Source organism: Triturus cristatus, chromosome 7, assembly GCF_964204655.1.
Source record: "Triturus cristatus chromosome 7, aTriCri1.1, whole genome shotgun sequence".
Classification (NCBI taxonomy): domain Eukaryota; kingdom Metazoa; phylum Chordata; class Amphibia; order Caudata; family Salamandridae; genus Triturus; species Triturus cristatus.
In genome coordinates, this window is record NC_140590.1 from 428,142,639 (window position 1) to 428,157,609 (window position 14,971).

Sequence of the window (14,971 nt, forward strand, 5' to 3'; positions counted from 1 at the left end):
GGTCTTAGTTGGGTAAGGATATTCCTTTTGTATGCCTATGGCGGAATAGTACAATAATGGGAGTCAGTATTCTGAGTATACTGTTCTTGTATAACAAGGAGGGCCAGTTGGTCCTTTGTTGATTGGGCTTCTTAATTCAGAAGAATGATTTTATCGAAGTAGAAGCGAATTCAAGTACCGTCTGTCAGTGGGAACTCGAGCGAAATGTGGAGTTTGGGGGCGTTTATTTAAACGCCTTTAAATAAACTCCCCCAAACTCCACATTTCGCTCGACAGTTGATTGTTCTCCAAATATGAGATAGATCTCAATCGAATAACGTGTGGCTGAGTATCAGTCTTGAGCTCATCTAAAAACTAATTTGCTTTGCACAAAGAAACTTAACTCTTCTAAAACAAAATCCCTTGTTGGCACACTACTATTGCCCCAGTGATAATGGCATAGGAACTTGGGGAGAGGACGTAGCCTTACGGCTAGAGCAGTCAACCTCGAAGCTCGGAACCTGGTTTGAGTCTCGGCAACGACGCTCAACATCCTGTGATTCTGGGCAAATCACTTAATCTCCCCTTGCCTAACCAAAATAAATGTGTCCTTGTGTAACGAAACTGGTGCTCATGTAAAGTGCTCTGATACCTGATATCTTCGTGTCTAGTTCGCGCTATTAAAAAAAAAAACACGTGCTAGGTGAGGGTGGTATCCCATCGCCATGGAAGAGCCCTGGAACCCAATGCTTGCCTTCGTCACGTCATGACATATTGGTGATTAGGATGGCATGGCAACCACATATCTTAGAGTGTTCTTTCAGGAACAAAGCTTAAAAACTGCTATTAGATCACATGCATTATCATAACACAAGTACACAGTCTGTGTAAATAGTTATCTATGATATATTATTCACCATTATGACACTATGCAAACAAATACATATTATTAGGTCTTGTAAGCGTTTACTGCAAGAGGTAGTCCGTACAGTTCATTAATGCAGAACTATATCACATAAAGTGATTTATCATATGCCATGTATAGTTACCATAATCAATGACGGCATGAGAAAAGTAATATGGCCATAAATGAGCCATCGTAGGCCGTATCATCAAAGACAAAATGAGAAAAGAACTATATCCATGGGCACCTCTTCCCCATCATTAACAAAAGCTCTAGATTTGCATTTGTCAAACAGATGTAACATCTCTTTTCGTGGTGGGTGTGGTTAGAGAACAACCATAAATGTTGGGAGTTGTAGGGAAGGGGCTTTTGCTTGATGAGTCATGTCTTCGGCAAAAATAAACAAAATAGAGATGTTTATGCGAGTTAGTATCCTCGGTGATTGCAGGCTACCGGGCGTGCTTCTGCAATCCTGTCAGAAACAAAATAAAACATGATGTTTTCTCAAAATTCAACTGCTAGTCTATAAGAATATTTTTTTTTGTGCGAGTCATTTTCTGGATCGACATCAGTTGTCTTTCAAAGCTAATCCTCAGAAAAGTAACAAGAAGCCCTTTTCTCATTTAACTATGTTCTTGGCGCTTAACATTTGAGGGAACAAACTCACAATATTTATTTCGTATTTATTTTAATTTAATAATTTTTTTTAAGGTAGGAAATATACAAGTAAACCATTTCAACTTACATTTCCATCACATAAACAAGTATTGTTTTCCATGTTGAAAAGTGACTCAAGAATGACGGTTTGCCAGATATGCAATGCTTGTTGTTTTGCTATTATTATAATCACCATTCTTCACTTAAACTGTACGTTACAAATTGTGCCAATTTCTTATTCAACTGTTCATACATCTCAGAATTTATTTATTCAGTGTCTGATTAACCAATCAATATGCAATAAATTAATGACTATACATGCTAACGATTTGGGTGAACTAATTTTCAGTTTGTGCATCTGTAGTTTTACTTATCTTTGAAATAAAACACTTGAATACACTCAGACTCTAATTTTAATTCTCATTCCAGGAATTTCTTTTACTTGATAGTGCTTCACACCATCCTGTTATTTACGAAAAATGGGTGTGACATCGTCCTGTATTCTCTAAAACTTGTCAGTATTAATTTAATTTCCAAAACGAAATCCCATGCAAACATTGGGGGTGGGTGTTCCAAGGCATGGTAAATCTTAAGGGGCACATTTACAAGGTCTGGCGCATCTCTGCAAATTAGCAAGGATGCGCCAGAACACTTGCAACCCACGAAACCACCTGTGCGCCAACACTGATGCGCCACGTTTACAATGCGGTGCGCCGTGGCGCATGGCTGGGCAGATGCGTGTCGCATCCCCCGGCGGAAATGCGGCACTTGCGACGCGGCTCCAGCAAGGCTCGGGGGGTGCCCTATGCCTTACATGCTGCATCAATCCTTACTCCTGCTTCAAGCAGGCGCAGGGTTTTGATGCAGCATGGCCGTAAAAGTGACTCAGTGAAATCTTGTAGATTTCACGGCATCACTTTTACGAGCCGTACCTGCGAGGGAAGGCCCACCCTGCGCTGGAACGCCCACATGAAACCTGACGCAGGTTTCATGTGGCCCAGGGGTTTACAACGTGACGCATCTCACTAGATGCGTCACGTTGTAAATACGGCGCAACATGGCGCATGATTTACACCGCCGCTGCATCACAGAAGTGACGCAACGGTGGCGTAAATGTGTCGCAAGGGTCTTGTAAATCTGCCCCTAAATGTTTATGACCAGTCACAAACGTGAAATCGGAATTCACACAATTTCTCTTCAATACTTTTTCCCCTGGAAAGGTCAGGAATTTCAGTGAGAGTTTAGATCCCTAAGCTTTCTGGGAATGTAAAGCAAGAAGGGGTATATCATCAAGGACCGGTGATAATTATCGCTAAGCGCACTTAGCGCTAGGATAATTATCGCCGGGAAACGTTGAATTTTATCGCTGAGATAGCGTGCTATTAGCAACGCTTATCTCAAAAGCGATAAAATTCCAAGCGCTAACTGCCAAATCCAGCGGTAATCTCACGAAGTTTGGCAATAGCTTGATGATAGGGCAAGGCAAGATATCCACCTTACATAGAATATCATGGCTAAGTCAGTCCTAAAGCAGGTATAAGGAAAGTAGCGATAACAGAGGTTATCGCTACTTTGCAACATTTCTCCAGTTATGTCAGGGTCGGGAACTCCCACTTTGCATCTCATTAGAGATGCAAAGCTGGGCATTCAGAATACAGGCGCTAATGCAAGGTTTCACGCAAAAGCGTGACCTTGCTGATTAGGCGATAAAATTATCGCCGCTTTTCGTCCGAAAATGGACGCAAAAGCGGCGATAAGTTTTTTATCGCCTCGTTGATGATATGCCCCGAAGTTTCTTCACAAGGACATTATTTTTTTACCATGAAGAAATTAAAATAATAAGGTGTGTCATTGCACAAAAGCTGTAGGATTTGTGGTGACCCAATGAATATCATGTAAAATTATACTGTTGGAAATCCCAATGCAAGGAATATGAAGACCTCACAAAACGTTCCCTGAATTTTGCGGGGAAAGATGCAACTGGCAGGGGTCTAGAGAACTAGTCCGCAGAGGCTCTGCAAGTGGAGTGGCAGATTAATCTCTCAGCCCACTTTCCATGAGCATTGGAATAGGAGGATTTATTCGAGGAGACACCAAGTGGATTGAATGAATGATTCAGGTCTGTGTTCTGCACAGATGTCATCCTGGTATGCGTTAAGACCCATGGAATGAGAACAACTCCACTGACCTTTTTTTTCTGGCCAGATTTCCATAGGAAATTCTCAGTTCATTGGGGTTTAATGAACACATATAGCACCTGCTCGGCGCAGGAGGTAACTGTGTGTGTTTAGGCAGTGTGGGGCAAAGTGTGAGAATGCAGTGGAATCAAAGGTAGGAGAGGGAAGGATAAGATGTTGCCTGGCAAGGGGAAGCATTCCTGCACATAAACAATCACTAATGGCGATTTGTAACTTTATGTGTGCTGCAGAATGCATATAGAAGTTGCAACTCATTATTATTTAATGATTGTTTATGTGCAGAAAGGGACACCTTCCTGCAAATGAACACTCACTAATGGCGATTTGCTCTTTCCATGTGACATAGAAACAGCAAAAACAAGGAATAATAATCATTTCTCCTCATTGGGGCAGTTTCAGTCCAGGTTTTCGCTGGTCTTATTTTTGGCGCTGCCCCATATTTACGCCAGCCTTACAAATAGAGGGCAGCATCAAAATGCAATGGGTGTTGCAGCGGAACCGCCAGTGCAACACCCCTTGACTGCCCCGTTCACCCTAATGGCTGCTTGAATAGGGGCATTATTTACAAGGTGGCATAAAGCCACATTAAGTTTCTCAACGCTGCCTTGTAAATAAGGCGAAGGGGTTATCGCCGCCAGATCGTCAAAAAAAGAGACATTCTGGTGGCTATAACCCCTTGTAAATATGCCCTCAGTTTGGTGTTCATACACCCTGTAAATCGGTGTGCAGGAATACCAGGCTGCTTATAATTTATTGGACTGAATTGCACTAAAAAATTCCACCCCCTTCACCTTCTAAATGGGACATAGGCAGGATTCTACCTGTTGTAGAAGTAATCCTACAATTCTTTGTGATGCAACATAGAATGATTCTATATTGTCTGAGTCCCTTGACCACAAAGTCGATTTTGGCTGCATATCTGAATTCTAGACCCTGATTTAACAATATTTGATGCAACACAATGCAGCATCCAAATGTACTGCATTGCCAAGTACAGAGCCATATCTGCGTGATGCACTCTCACAACATGGTACGTAGGTGAATGTGTGTTGTCTAACATAGAATTTGTACTGGGAGTATATCCTTTCAGCACAAATCCCTATTCACAGACAAACTTTGAAGGTACACACTCATTGTATGAGTGGTGTTCACTACAGCACACATGCAATGCATTAGTATGCTGGATTAATAAACATATGTACCGTTGTTCATGCCTGCTTTAAATAGGTTTTAGTTCTTTAAGCAAAGCTTGGTCAGGCCATCTTAGTAGATTGGGCGTTGTGTCAAAATCTATGGGTGATTGATCCAGGCCAGGTACACCGCCTTGACACAAAGTGAAGGAAAGCAGTACAAAATGGCATTTGCTTTGACAAAAATTAACCTTTGTAGCTCAAAACACCTCCTTCACTCCATAGTCAATGCCATGCGTTGCAGTACACTGCTTTGCATCACCTTGCCTCAGTTTGAGATGGTGCAAATGTGTTACTAAATTTAGCCCCAATTTGAATAGCACTCACAGAGATGTTTGCCTGCTGTAACATTAAGTAGCACTCTAAATACAGCACTGTATTGTATTTTAAATACAAATCAAACACCATACTAGGCAAGGATCCAATATACACCAACCACTGTCTAAAAGTAGCCAGTAGTGGCTGCTACCGACCAGGAGTGGTGCGGCGGAGTGGGATAGGGGGAACAAAGAAAGGGGAATAATAAACAAATGAGCACTTACCTCTTCACTGCCGACCGCCTGCTGCAGCCTCTTCTTTCTCTATCCTCATCACCGGCAATGAGTACACAGCCTCCCAGAATCCCCTGACCAATCACATTGCTGTCTAAGTAGCATTGCGATTGGTCTGAGCATTGTGATTTGATCAGACAGGGGCTAGCAGGCTATGCATGTTCTCCACCAAGGCTGTAATGCAGCCAGGGTGGATAACATGCACAATGCATTTGGCGCTTTGGCCAGCCCAAGACAGCCAGCCAAAGAATCTCTTTAGGTGCTGCCATCAATCCTCCCCCTGTGATGTAAAGGAGCCCCGCCCACCTGGCTGAATAAAAAAATCAAAATGATAATAACGAACGTGCATTCTTGAACAACCTGGCTGCCTGCAATGGTCTTGTGAAGTTTGACCAACTCTACCCAAACCTAACTCTCTCCCAATCTACAACAGTCACCTAATTCCCCCTTGCTTTCTTTCATAGACAATACCTTTCTTTCTGTTTCTTTTGCATAGCTAATTCTCTTCCCTCCAATTATCATCTAATGAAACCACACATACCTGTTCCATTCATCCATCCATTCCGGAATCAGTCTGTTGGGATTTTTTACCTGAACTATTCAAAAAGAGTCTTTACTGTGATTTAATGGGCTACATTCTATGTTAACACTCTTTTTTATATTTCTCTTTTCCAGTCCCATAAGGCCAATTGAATCCCGTCAACTTGTGGGTCAACCTCTCTACCATACTATTTTCTCAGGGTGACATACAGTGCTTTTCCTGTGTAGGATGTCACATTTGATTCCATTTGGTTAGAACTAAACTTTACTCAGTTGTCTGTTATTTTTTTCCTGAAATTCCTCTCTCCCAAAAATACTCTATGGGAACTTAATGACACACTAAGTACTGATGTTACCTACCCATTGCACCGCTGGCCACCTGGAGAATAAGTCTACTAATATGAACATCTGGGGTGTGGCAATCTACCCTTTTAAAATACTCACCAAGTCTAAAGCAACATCTTCCCAAGGAACGCTTGACAACACTCTTCATTAAATGGGAGGAGAGGGTGTTTTGAGAACTTTGGCACCCTTGCAGCTCTCCCAACTTTCCCTCATAGCCTTTTTGACTTCGAAGTCTAAACCAGGCCACAAAACATTCAACGTTAGTTTCCTTTTTATATTTGCTACTCCTGAGCTATGTGCACAGTTTACTGCCACTTCGACTTGGCATTTAAAACCACTTGCCAAGCCTTAAACTCACATTTTATTGCACATAAGTCCCCCCTAAGATAGGCCTTGGTAGCCCAAAGGACAATCCAGAGAAGTAGCTGGAAATTCCTGTGGAGTAGTATGATCTGATTCTGAATTCCAATGTGGATTTGGGACTGCCTGCAGATTGGGCCAACAACTTGCAAGGAGCAGTAGTGGTTCTCTGACCAGGGATCAATGTATCCTACAGAAAACTTTCCCCAGAAAAGCTGGCATACAGGAGGGAGGAAAGAAAGCTAAAGTTGGAGCATGCCGAGTTGGAGCTGGATAGAGAAGAAAGGAGGCTGGCCATGGAGGAGAGGAAACTGACCATTCCTGGCCCTGGCATTGTGTTCCTCCCAGACTGCCATATAGCAAAAAATCATCCTTATAACATCTAACACCTTTGTTGTCTCATAGCATTGATGCTGTGTCTCCTTGGAATACTTATCCCACCACAATGAACCCAAAATGCATTCTTATAAATGAAAATTAACCCTTGGTGTAATTAATGCTGGTAAATTCTTTGCTTAATAATGAGGCTAATCCAACGACAAGCAAAGGCTAAATCTAAAGACTTCAAAATGTCACCCTTGCAAACAATGGCAATAACGTTGTGTTTGGGAGACAGAATTTTTTTTTCTATTGTAACTTCCCTGTTGAGTGCACATGTATCTACCCACAGTGTTATTTCAGTGGATGTTTTTTCACCATGAGGATCAGTGTAGTCACTCAGTGGCGTTCACAGGTACAAAGATGCCTGCTTTGCAAGTTTTCATCAATTCTATTTTCACTAGGTCATGAACACCAACAGGTAGCCTCAATAATTTGAAAATTGGCTCCTTTTTTCAACATGATTTCATGGATGGATGAATTTAGGAAATGGCCTTGAAAATCTAAACAGTTCTCACCTATTTCCTGCAGCTGGACCAGTGTAACAGAGCTGCAGTCTAGATAAACACTTTGTTCTTTCTAGGCCTGGGCGGTGAACTCTGCTCCGTTCACTGAGTTTGAAGTGCTTTCCGCACTCTGTGCTCTGCGAAGCATGCAGAGATTTTTCCGCACTCGGGTTTGGCAACGTTAAGTTTAGAGGAAAATATAATGCTAGATCACCTCCCAGTGAGATTTCTCAATGCCGGCGGTCGCGGATGGTTTTGATCGCTGTTATTGGAAACCTTCTGTTTGCTTTGAGGAAGCTGCCGCTCGAGTAGAACGTCTACTCAAGCAACAGAAAGAAGCAGCACCCTCTTACACTGAACATGGTGCCATTCATGCAGATTTTCCCACGCCGCAAAAACATAGGCGCTAATAATCAGTGCAAATGGTGCGACCTAAGGCACTCAGCCGCTTGCAGAACTCTGCATAGCGCAGCAGAGTTTTTCCGTACACGGAACTCGGGGAACTTCGCCCAGGCCTAGTTCTTTCTGGTGAGGCCATCCTATGATATAATCTTCTTTCACTGATACAGAAACCTACCTTACTGTATTACTACAAAGATGTGAATCGATTGATTAAATTCATGAGAATCTATACGCAACCATACAGCAGCCAAATATTACCTATTGAATGAATAAACTTTCAAGCAATGTAAATGTTGAGACAGTTTACTATAGTCCTATGGCGCGCTGTAGCGTGCTATACCGGCTATTAATGGCCTGCTGCAGCGTTAAAGGCCCGAGCCAAAGGCGAGGGACTTTAACAAAGCAGCGGGACTTTAATAGCCGGTATAGCCCTGCTACGAAGGGCTATAAGGCTAGCCTCTAGAGGGCAGAATGTTCTAACAAATAAAAAAAAGCCTTCAGGGAGCGCGAGGGGATTCAAATCCCCTCAAGCTCCCTGAAGCCTTTGTTCACAGCCAGAGCTGTGAACAAAGAAACATTGGAATGTTGGACCTCCGGGCTTATACCAGCCATTATAAGCCTGGAGCACTCCATTGTTTTCAATGGAGCTTCCAACATTCCAATGTTCTAATAACATTTCAAGGCTCAGAATTTAGTGGGTTATGACTGACCTTATTAGGAGCTTAGAAGACTTAGCTGGTTTGAGGAAGGAGTTTGGATGCACTGGGAGAAGGTACTGTAGACATCATTACTTAAAGATTAATCAAAAAATTTATTCTACAAACTATACCTATATGTTTCCAGTCATGTGTTTTCAATGCTGAAAAGTCCCTTGATAAATCGGGATAAATCCTTTAAAGCAAGGGAAATTTCAAGAGCTCTATATTCTCGAAATTGTGTCTTGCAGTTCGCTTCATATTTATTGATTAATTTAATTGAAATATGAAACCAATATTCTATTAAAATCATCTATATTTGATATTACTAAAATGCATTATGGACAAACGTCAAACTACTAAATCCGCAGGTTGCTTTCCTAAGCATCCCAAAGTTTACCACTGTCAAAGTGAACAGAATGTGTTAGTTTTTAATGATTAATATTTTTATGTGTAGCTAAGCCCTATATAAATGCTCTTTCGAACACATGCTTGTGCATGAGCTCAGTTGCCCAATTGAAGCTAAATCTGTCATTTTTTTATTGACTGACAATGATTTATTTTAAGTCAATATTAGACGAGGCCCATTGGAGAAATGAGACGCAAACACACGTTTGTTCGTTCACGTTGCAAGGTGCAACATGCATATCTCTCCCAATTTTGTCTATTTTGTCTATGAACGGTGCCCTCAATATCTAAGAAGCACAATCACATTGGCATGCAGGCAGTCTGATGTGAAGTTCCATTCATGAATGAAACAACTTGAACACACACATTGAGAGATTCACTTTCCATTGAGACTACGGGTTAAAAACAAACCACTTATTTTTAGCTGGGAGGTAATACTAATAGTACCCCGATCAATCTATGATATTCGGAAATAGCAGCATCTTGATTGACAGATGACGAAAGGCACTGAAAACGGTTTATGCACAGCAGACTATAGTTATACTCATGATGCATTAGTCACAGTTCAGAGGCCTCTTCTGGTGAACAATAGACAGACATAGAGGGCTGTTCTAGAGGGATGTTTCACAGCAGTTATGAAGGAACAGAATAGTGAACAAAGGTGTCTAAACAGATTTTTGTGAGGCTCCATAGAAGTCGGTATTATGAAGGATCACTCTTTGCAAGGTGGCAAGGGAGTAGCGTTGGAGTGGTACACCGCAGGCTGAAGGGAAATTTCCATGCTGGCAAAAAATGAGAAACTGCAAATACTACAGAACAAACATACATTTCCGTCGAACTGAATTGTGACCTCAACTTGAACGTCATGTGGATTTGTTATAATTGTGAACTTTCCTGAGAATTATGGTGCAATAATGAGGGTTCTTGTATGTAGGACAATATCACATTAGAGTATGCTCAGTTTCTTTGATATTGATGCTTTTCAATGGATGTTTATTGGCCATTAGTGTGTTTAAAGATTTGTTTCCTCTTAACACAAATACATGCAAACATTGACCAATGCTTTTAAATTTGGTTGATGTGGGGGTAATGCTATAAATCATAAAATATATGCACTGAATCCCATATTTTATGTTTTCCACAGAAGACTTCATTGTACCAGGAACTACATCCACATGAATCTGTTTGCTTCGTTTATTATGCGAGCGATAGCAATACTTGCAAAAGATTTTGTATTTCAAAATGCTTATTCGAAGCGACCAAATGATGAAATGGGATGGATTTTATACTTCAATGCTGAGGTAATTTCTTAACAAAGTGAATGAAATCATATTACAATTTCAAGGAGCATTCAGAATGCTGGCGCATGTTTCTTTTGCCTCTAATCCAATGTATTTGAACTTGTTAAGATATATTGTTGAACCAGTCAATATTATGAACAAAATTTGAAATGCTTTTGTGTGCATGTCCTAAAATGTGATAATAACCAAAGGCTTCACTATTTGCATCAATTGAAAAAGGTAATTTGTTTAGGGATAGTGGAAGCTTATTGCCAAAAATATTACTCTATTTACTGATTTAATGTTTGTTGGTGGGGTCCTGCGATTTCTCTACGAAATACTTAAATGCCAAAGAAAATGCACAAGCTCAGTTAATCAATTTCCTAAGAAGACTAAGGAGTTATATATACCACCCGACTTTAAACCATGCTCTAATCTATTGCCATATGTGGTGTAAACTCTTGCCAGATGTGGTGCCCACATTTAAGGGAAACATGTTATTGATGTACATGATTCAGAGATTCAAAATCTCTGCTGTTCTCTAGCGCACCATGCCAGCGATGACGTGCACGCAAATGATTCCCTTTAGTCATCTTCTTCTGAGATGAACATGGTTATAGCTAGGATGACTGGTGATCATGAATCTACTCATTCTTCTATAAAGGTTTAGGAGAGACTGAAGCCTTAAAAACCAACACATCCAGACTCACTTTAAAAAAGTAGGGCACATGCTAGTAAAATTGCTTTTGCGGCATGCATTAGTGATGCTCAAATTCCGTGTGTAACTGTGCAGTCATCAACTGCACTGGAAACATGCATCATAGCTAGGGTTTCTTCAGAATCTTCAGAAGCTTTGATTTAATAATAATAGCAGTGCAAAATATCTCTAAAACCATTTGACAAGAATATAATTACGAGTATGGAAAAACCTGTGAGCAGGCAACTATCCTGCAAGGCACATGTTACCGCATAGCTAGGCTTTCCTGTTTGCGATCTCATCCTGTAATGAACTCCAGTGGATTGTGTTACATGTATTCCAGCGTTTTCAAAAGTTGTAAAAATCAGTGGTTACCAGTGTTCACACTTTTTAGGTTCTGTAAAAATATCATGGGTATGGACATCCTCCGGTGCATATAGAAAATATTCAAAATATAAATGTTACTTCTCATTTCCACAATTGTAGTTTGCTGCATATTTCTCAAAAGCCAACTCATTTGAAATAGAATTCATCTGCTGTTTTTCATTTAATTCTTTTATGTAAATTAAATCATCGTTTTAAAGTTTGGTGGAAGTGGCTGTTTCACTCACCACCGTCTTATGTGCAAAATCAGTAATACTTATTTTGAACTCCCAGCTTGTGTGTTAAACAAATATTATTACGTGTGCAAGCAGCTCGCACAAATTAAACCTGAGGTGGACACTGACTGGTCATTTCTTGCTGTTGTTGGGCAAATCCTACCCGTCTTAAGTATTGTACCCCATTATTAGATATTCTTCTGAAGTTTTTCTTTCACCAGTTAGATTTCTACCTGTCAAGACGACCTGCAAAGAGGTTCTGAGACTGAAAGATACCGGCTTTACAATTACGACAAGGAGAACGTGGTCCATGTATTCAACATGTCCCCAGGCTTACTAAGATTGAGAAAGAGTTTTGTTTCCTATCTATACAAAAGTATGCTGAGTTCAGTTTATTTGAACTGCAGCATTGTGTATGTATATGCAGACATGATGGATTATTTACTGTGGCTGAGGCGAGACATTTGACTAAAAATGGTGGAAGTCCCATCCACTTTATTAAGAGCGCATTGATGACAGTGGCGCTACACGTTTGGCAGCTGTCCTACTCTGCTTACCTTAATAACTCACTTAATCCTAATAAGGAGAAGTGTTAATATTGCAGTTGTATTTCCTAGAGCAATTAAGTATACTTTACTTACTGCAACATATCAGTTACACCTTCTGAATAAAACCTAAACATTCATTCCACCAGAGTTTTTTCACATGCAGTTCAAAAAGTTGTGCATTTACATATTGATGAATGAGTTACCTAAAAGCGTCCATCTAGCCTTTACAATTAGCTTTCCCGAAGCGTTCTGCACATTGTGCTCAGAGCTAAAAAAATTGTATTGCCAAGGTTGTTCAATCTCTTCAGTCCTTTCATGATGCACAGTCTTTTTAATTTACGCTGCCTTTGCTATATCTGTCTACCGATATTTAACAAACATGGGGGCAGATTTACAAGCCCCTTGTGCCACTTTTGCATCATTTTTAACATGGGAAAAATGACGCAAAAGTGGCATAAGGGGCTTGTAAATCTGCCCCATGGTACTTAGGTGCTAAGGGCCCCATGTATCAAGGTTCCATTTTGCATTCCCTAAATAGAAAACTTTTAAGTAATCACTATTTAGGGAATGTAAAATGGCATGTCAGAAAACAGCGATCCCCTAATAGCTATCCATACAGAGTCACCATCGCAATCAGGAAATCACTATTAAGAAATGCTACTCCATTCATTCCTATGGGACTAGGTGCGAATGGTTTTGCATTACCTAATTTGCAATTACCTAATTGGTAAACGCAAATTAGGAAATGCAAAGCCCAAGGAGCCTGGGGGCCTAAAAATGTGCTTTTTTTAATGCATATTTTAAAAATTGCACCTGGTAACCATCAACTTGGAGTAAATGGTAATAGAATTTAGGAAATGCCCAGTTTGCGTTTAGGAAATGTTTGGTACATGTGCTTAAGGAATAGCAAATTGTAATTCCCTATTTCGACTCACAATTTATTGAAAGGCTATTTTACATTCGCAAAAGGTAAAATTTTAGCAATTCACACAATTGGCGAAAGCAAAATAAATTGATATATGTGGCCCTAATTTTTTTTTCATTGTTTGCATTGACAATGTTTATGTCCTCATTTGTTTAGTGGAGTGATTAATTGGACTATTTCAAAACTGCTACGGTGTAACCTGTTCTGTGTGTTCTCCCATGTTTTTCACGTGTTTCTGTAAAATAAAATAGAATTAAAATAAAATAAAACAATGGCAAAACAGGTCCTACTAGCTTCCCTTTGTTCCATACTATGCAGGTTTACGTTTTGTACAGGAGGGTAGCTGTGATTTACGCAGATGTGGAAGGAGATGAAGGAATCACTTTGATCCAGAGTAGCTATTTAAAATACAGTTTACTGCAGTGCCTGAAAGATAGCCCTTCTTAGAAGATTTTGTGCAATCACAGGAAAAAAGATGGGCTTAGGTAATATATAAGTTTAATAATATGCCGTATGATCACTTCTTTTGCATTGTAAAATAATGAATGGCCACTGGGCAAGTATCGAAACCACAGTTGCTCATAAAACACAGTTCATTTTCTCCTCCGCTAGGGCTGTGCTGTGTCTAAATGATGACAGGTTGCCAATCCCCTCCTGTACTCTGTTTCAGATAGAAATCGGTGAAATCCAATGCAAGTGGCCATGTGATCAAAGCAGTCACAAGAACAAGCAGGAGCCTTCCTGCCTGACAGCTTACCTTTGATGGGCTGCTCCTTTGGCACCCCAGATGCATAGAAGGCTGGTCCTAACAAGAGCCTGGGTCACATGCAGGGTGAACAATTGCTGGAAGTCTTCTAAAAACAAAACACAAGTGTTGGTGTTCAGAGGCAAGAGGCAGAGTATGTAGAGGAGAGTTTAATCTAATTATTATCCTCCAGCTGTGACAGAATCTTTATCTCTGCGTGTACGCCATTGGCAGGATCCAGACAGGCACATGTGAGAGGACTGCATCTACAGCACTTCTCCCAAACCCTCCCATTTTAAAAATTAAGTGATCCTGTGCAAACGATTTGATCCTCATGTACCTCAGTTCCTTAACTGTCTCCAACAGGTTTTCTACTGTCAATCAGTGTTGACCCGGCATACACTTTTAATTGGGACACGTGTCTGGCTGTAGTTCTTTATTTAATTGCCAGGAAGGTAGATCAGCACATTGTGTGACTACTGCTGTAACCTGTCATAGTTTCAGAGTATAGTTCCTTTGCCAGTTAATAACATAAATTGAACTAAAGAAAGGCAATTATGACATTTGCTAAGGGAAGTGCTTCAAATGCACTTCAAAGGTATGAGACTGTGCAGTTAGTTGATAAACATAATGCTACTTTAAATCCAGCATCAGCAAGTCGGCCTCAATCTTACTTTCTTGGTGGCTAGTCCAGTGCCCCACCCTCCATCAAGTACAGACATCTGTTAAAGATCTGCAACCAGGCTCCCAATGCCATGTTAGTAGGAGGAGACAAGTCCAAATCTTCACTGGCATACACAGCACCCCTTCCTTGACAGAGATTAATCGTCTATAAAACGTAATAATTCTAAAAGTGTTTTAAAAGTGAAAGCTGCTGCCAGGAGTATGCTGTAAGATGGTTGTAATTATGAGAATCCATGCTTGAATATTCTCAAGTAAAAGTATTTATTGGAGCACTCATACCATACACACAGGAGTCAGCCTAACTCCCATGGAATGTGGAATCACATTCAAACAGATGCACATCAACCAATGAAAACAATTTAACTCTCTGACAACATTCT

General features: G+C 40.5%; 1 protein-coding gene across 1 annotated transcript in view; it reads left to right on the forward strand.

The window, feature by feature from the left end:
* Positions 1–14,971, forward strand: part of GLP2R (glucagon like peptide 2 receptor) — an 883,434-nt gene that overhangs the window by 606,786 nt on the left and 261,677 nt on the right. The window contains exon 6 of the mRNA XM_085616722.1: positions 10,258–10,414. Within this exon, the coding sequence (XP_085472848.1) occupies positions 10,258–10,414 (157 nt within the window). The remainder of the gene's footprint in view (positions 1–10,257; positions 10,415–14,971) is intronic.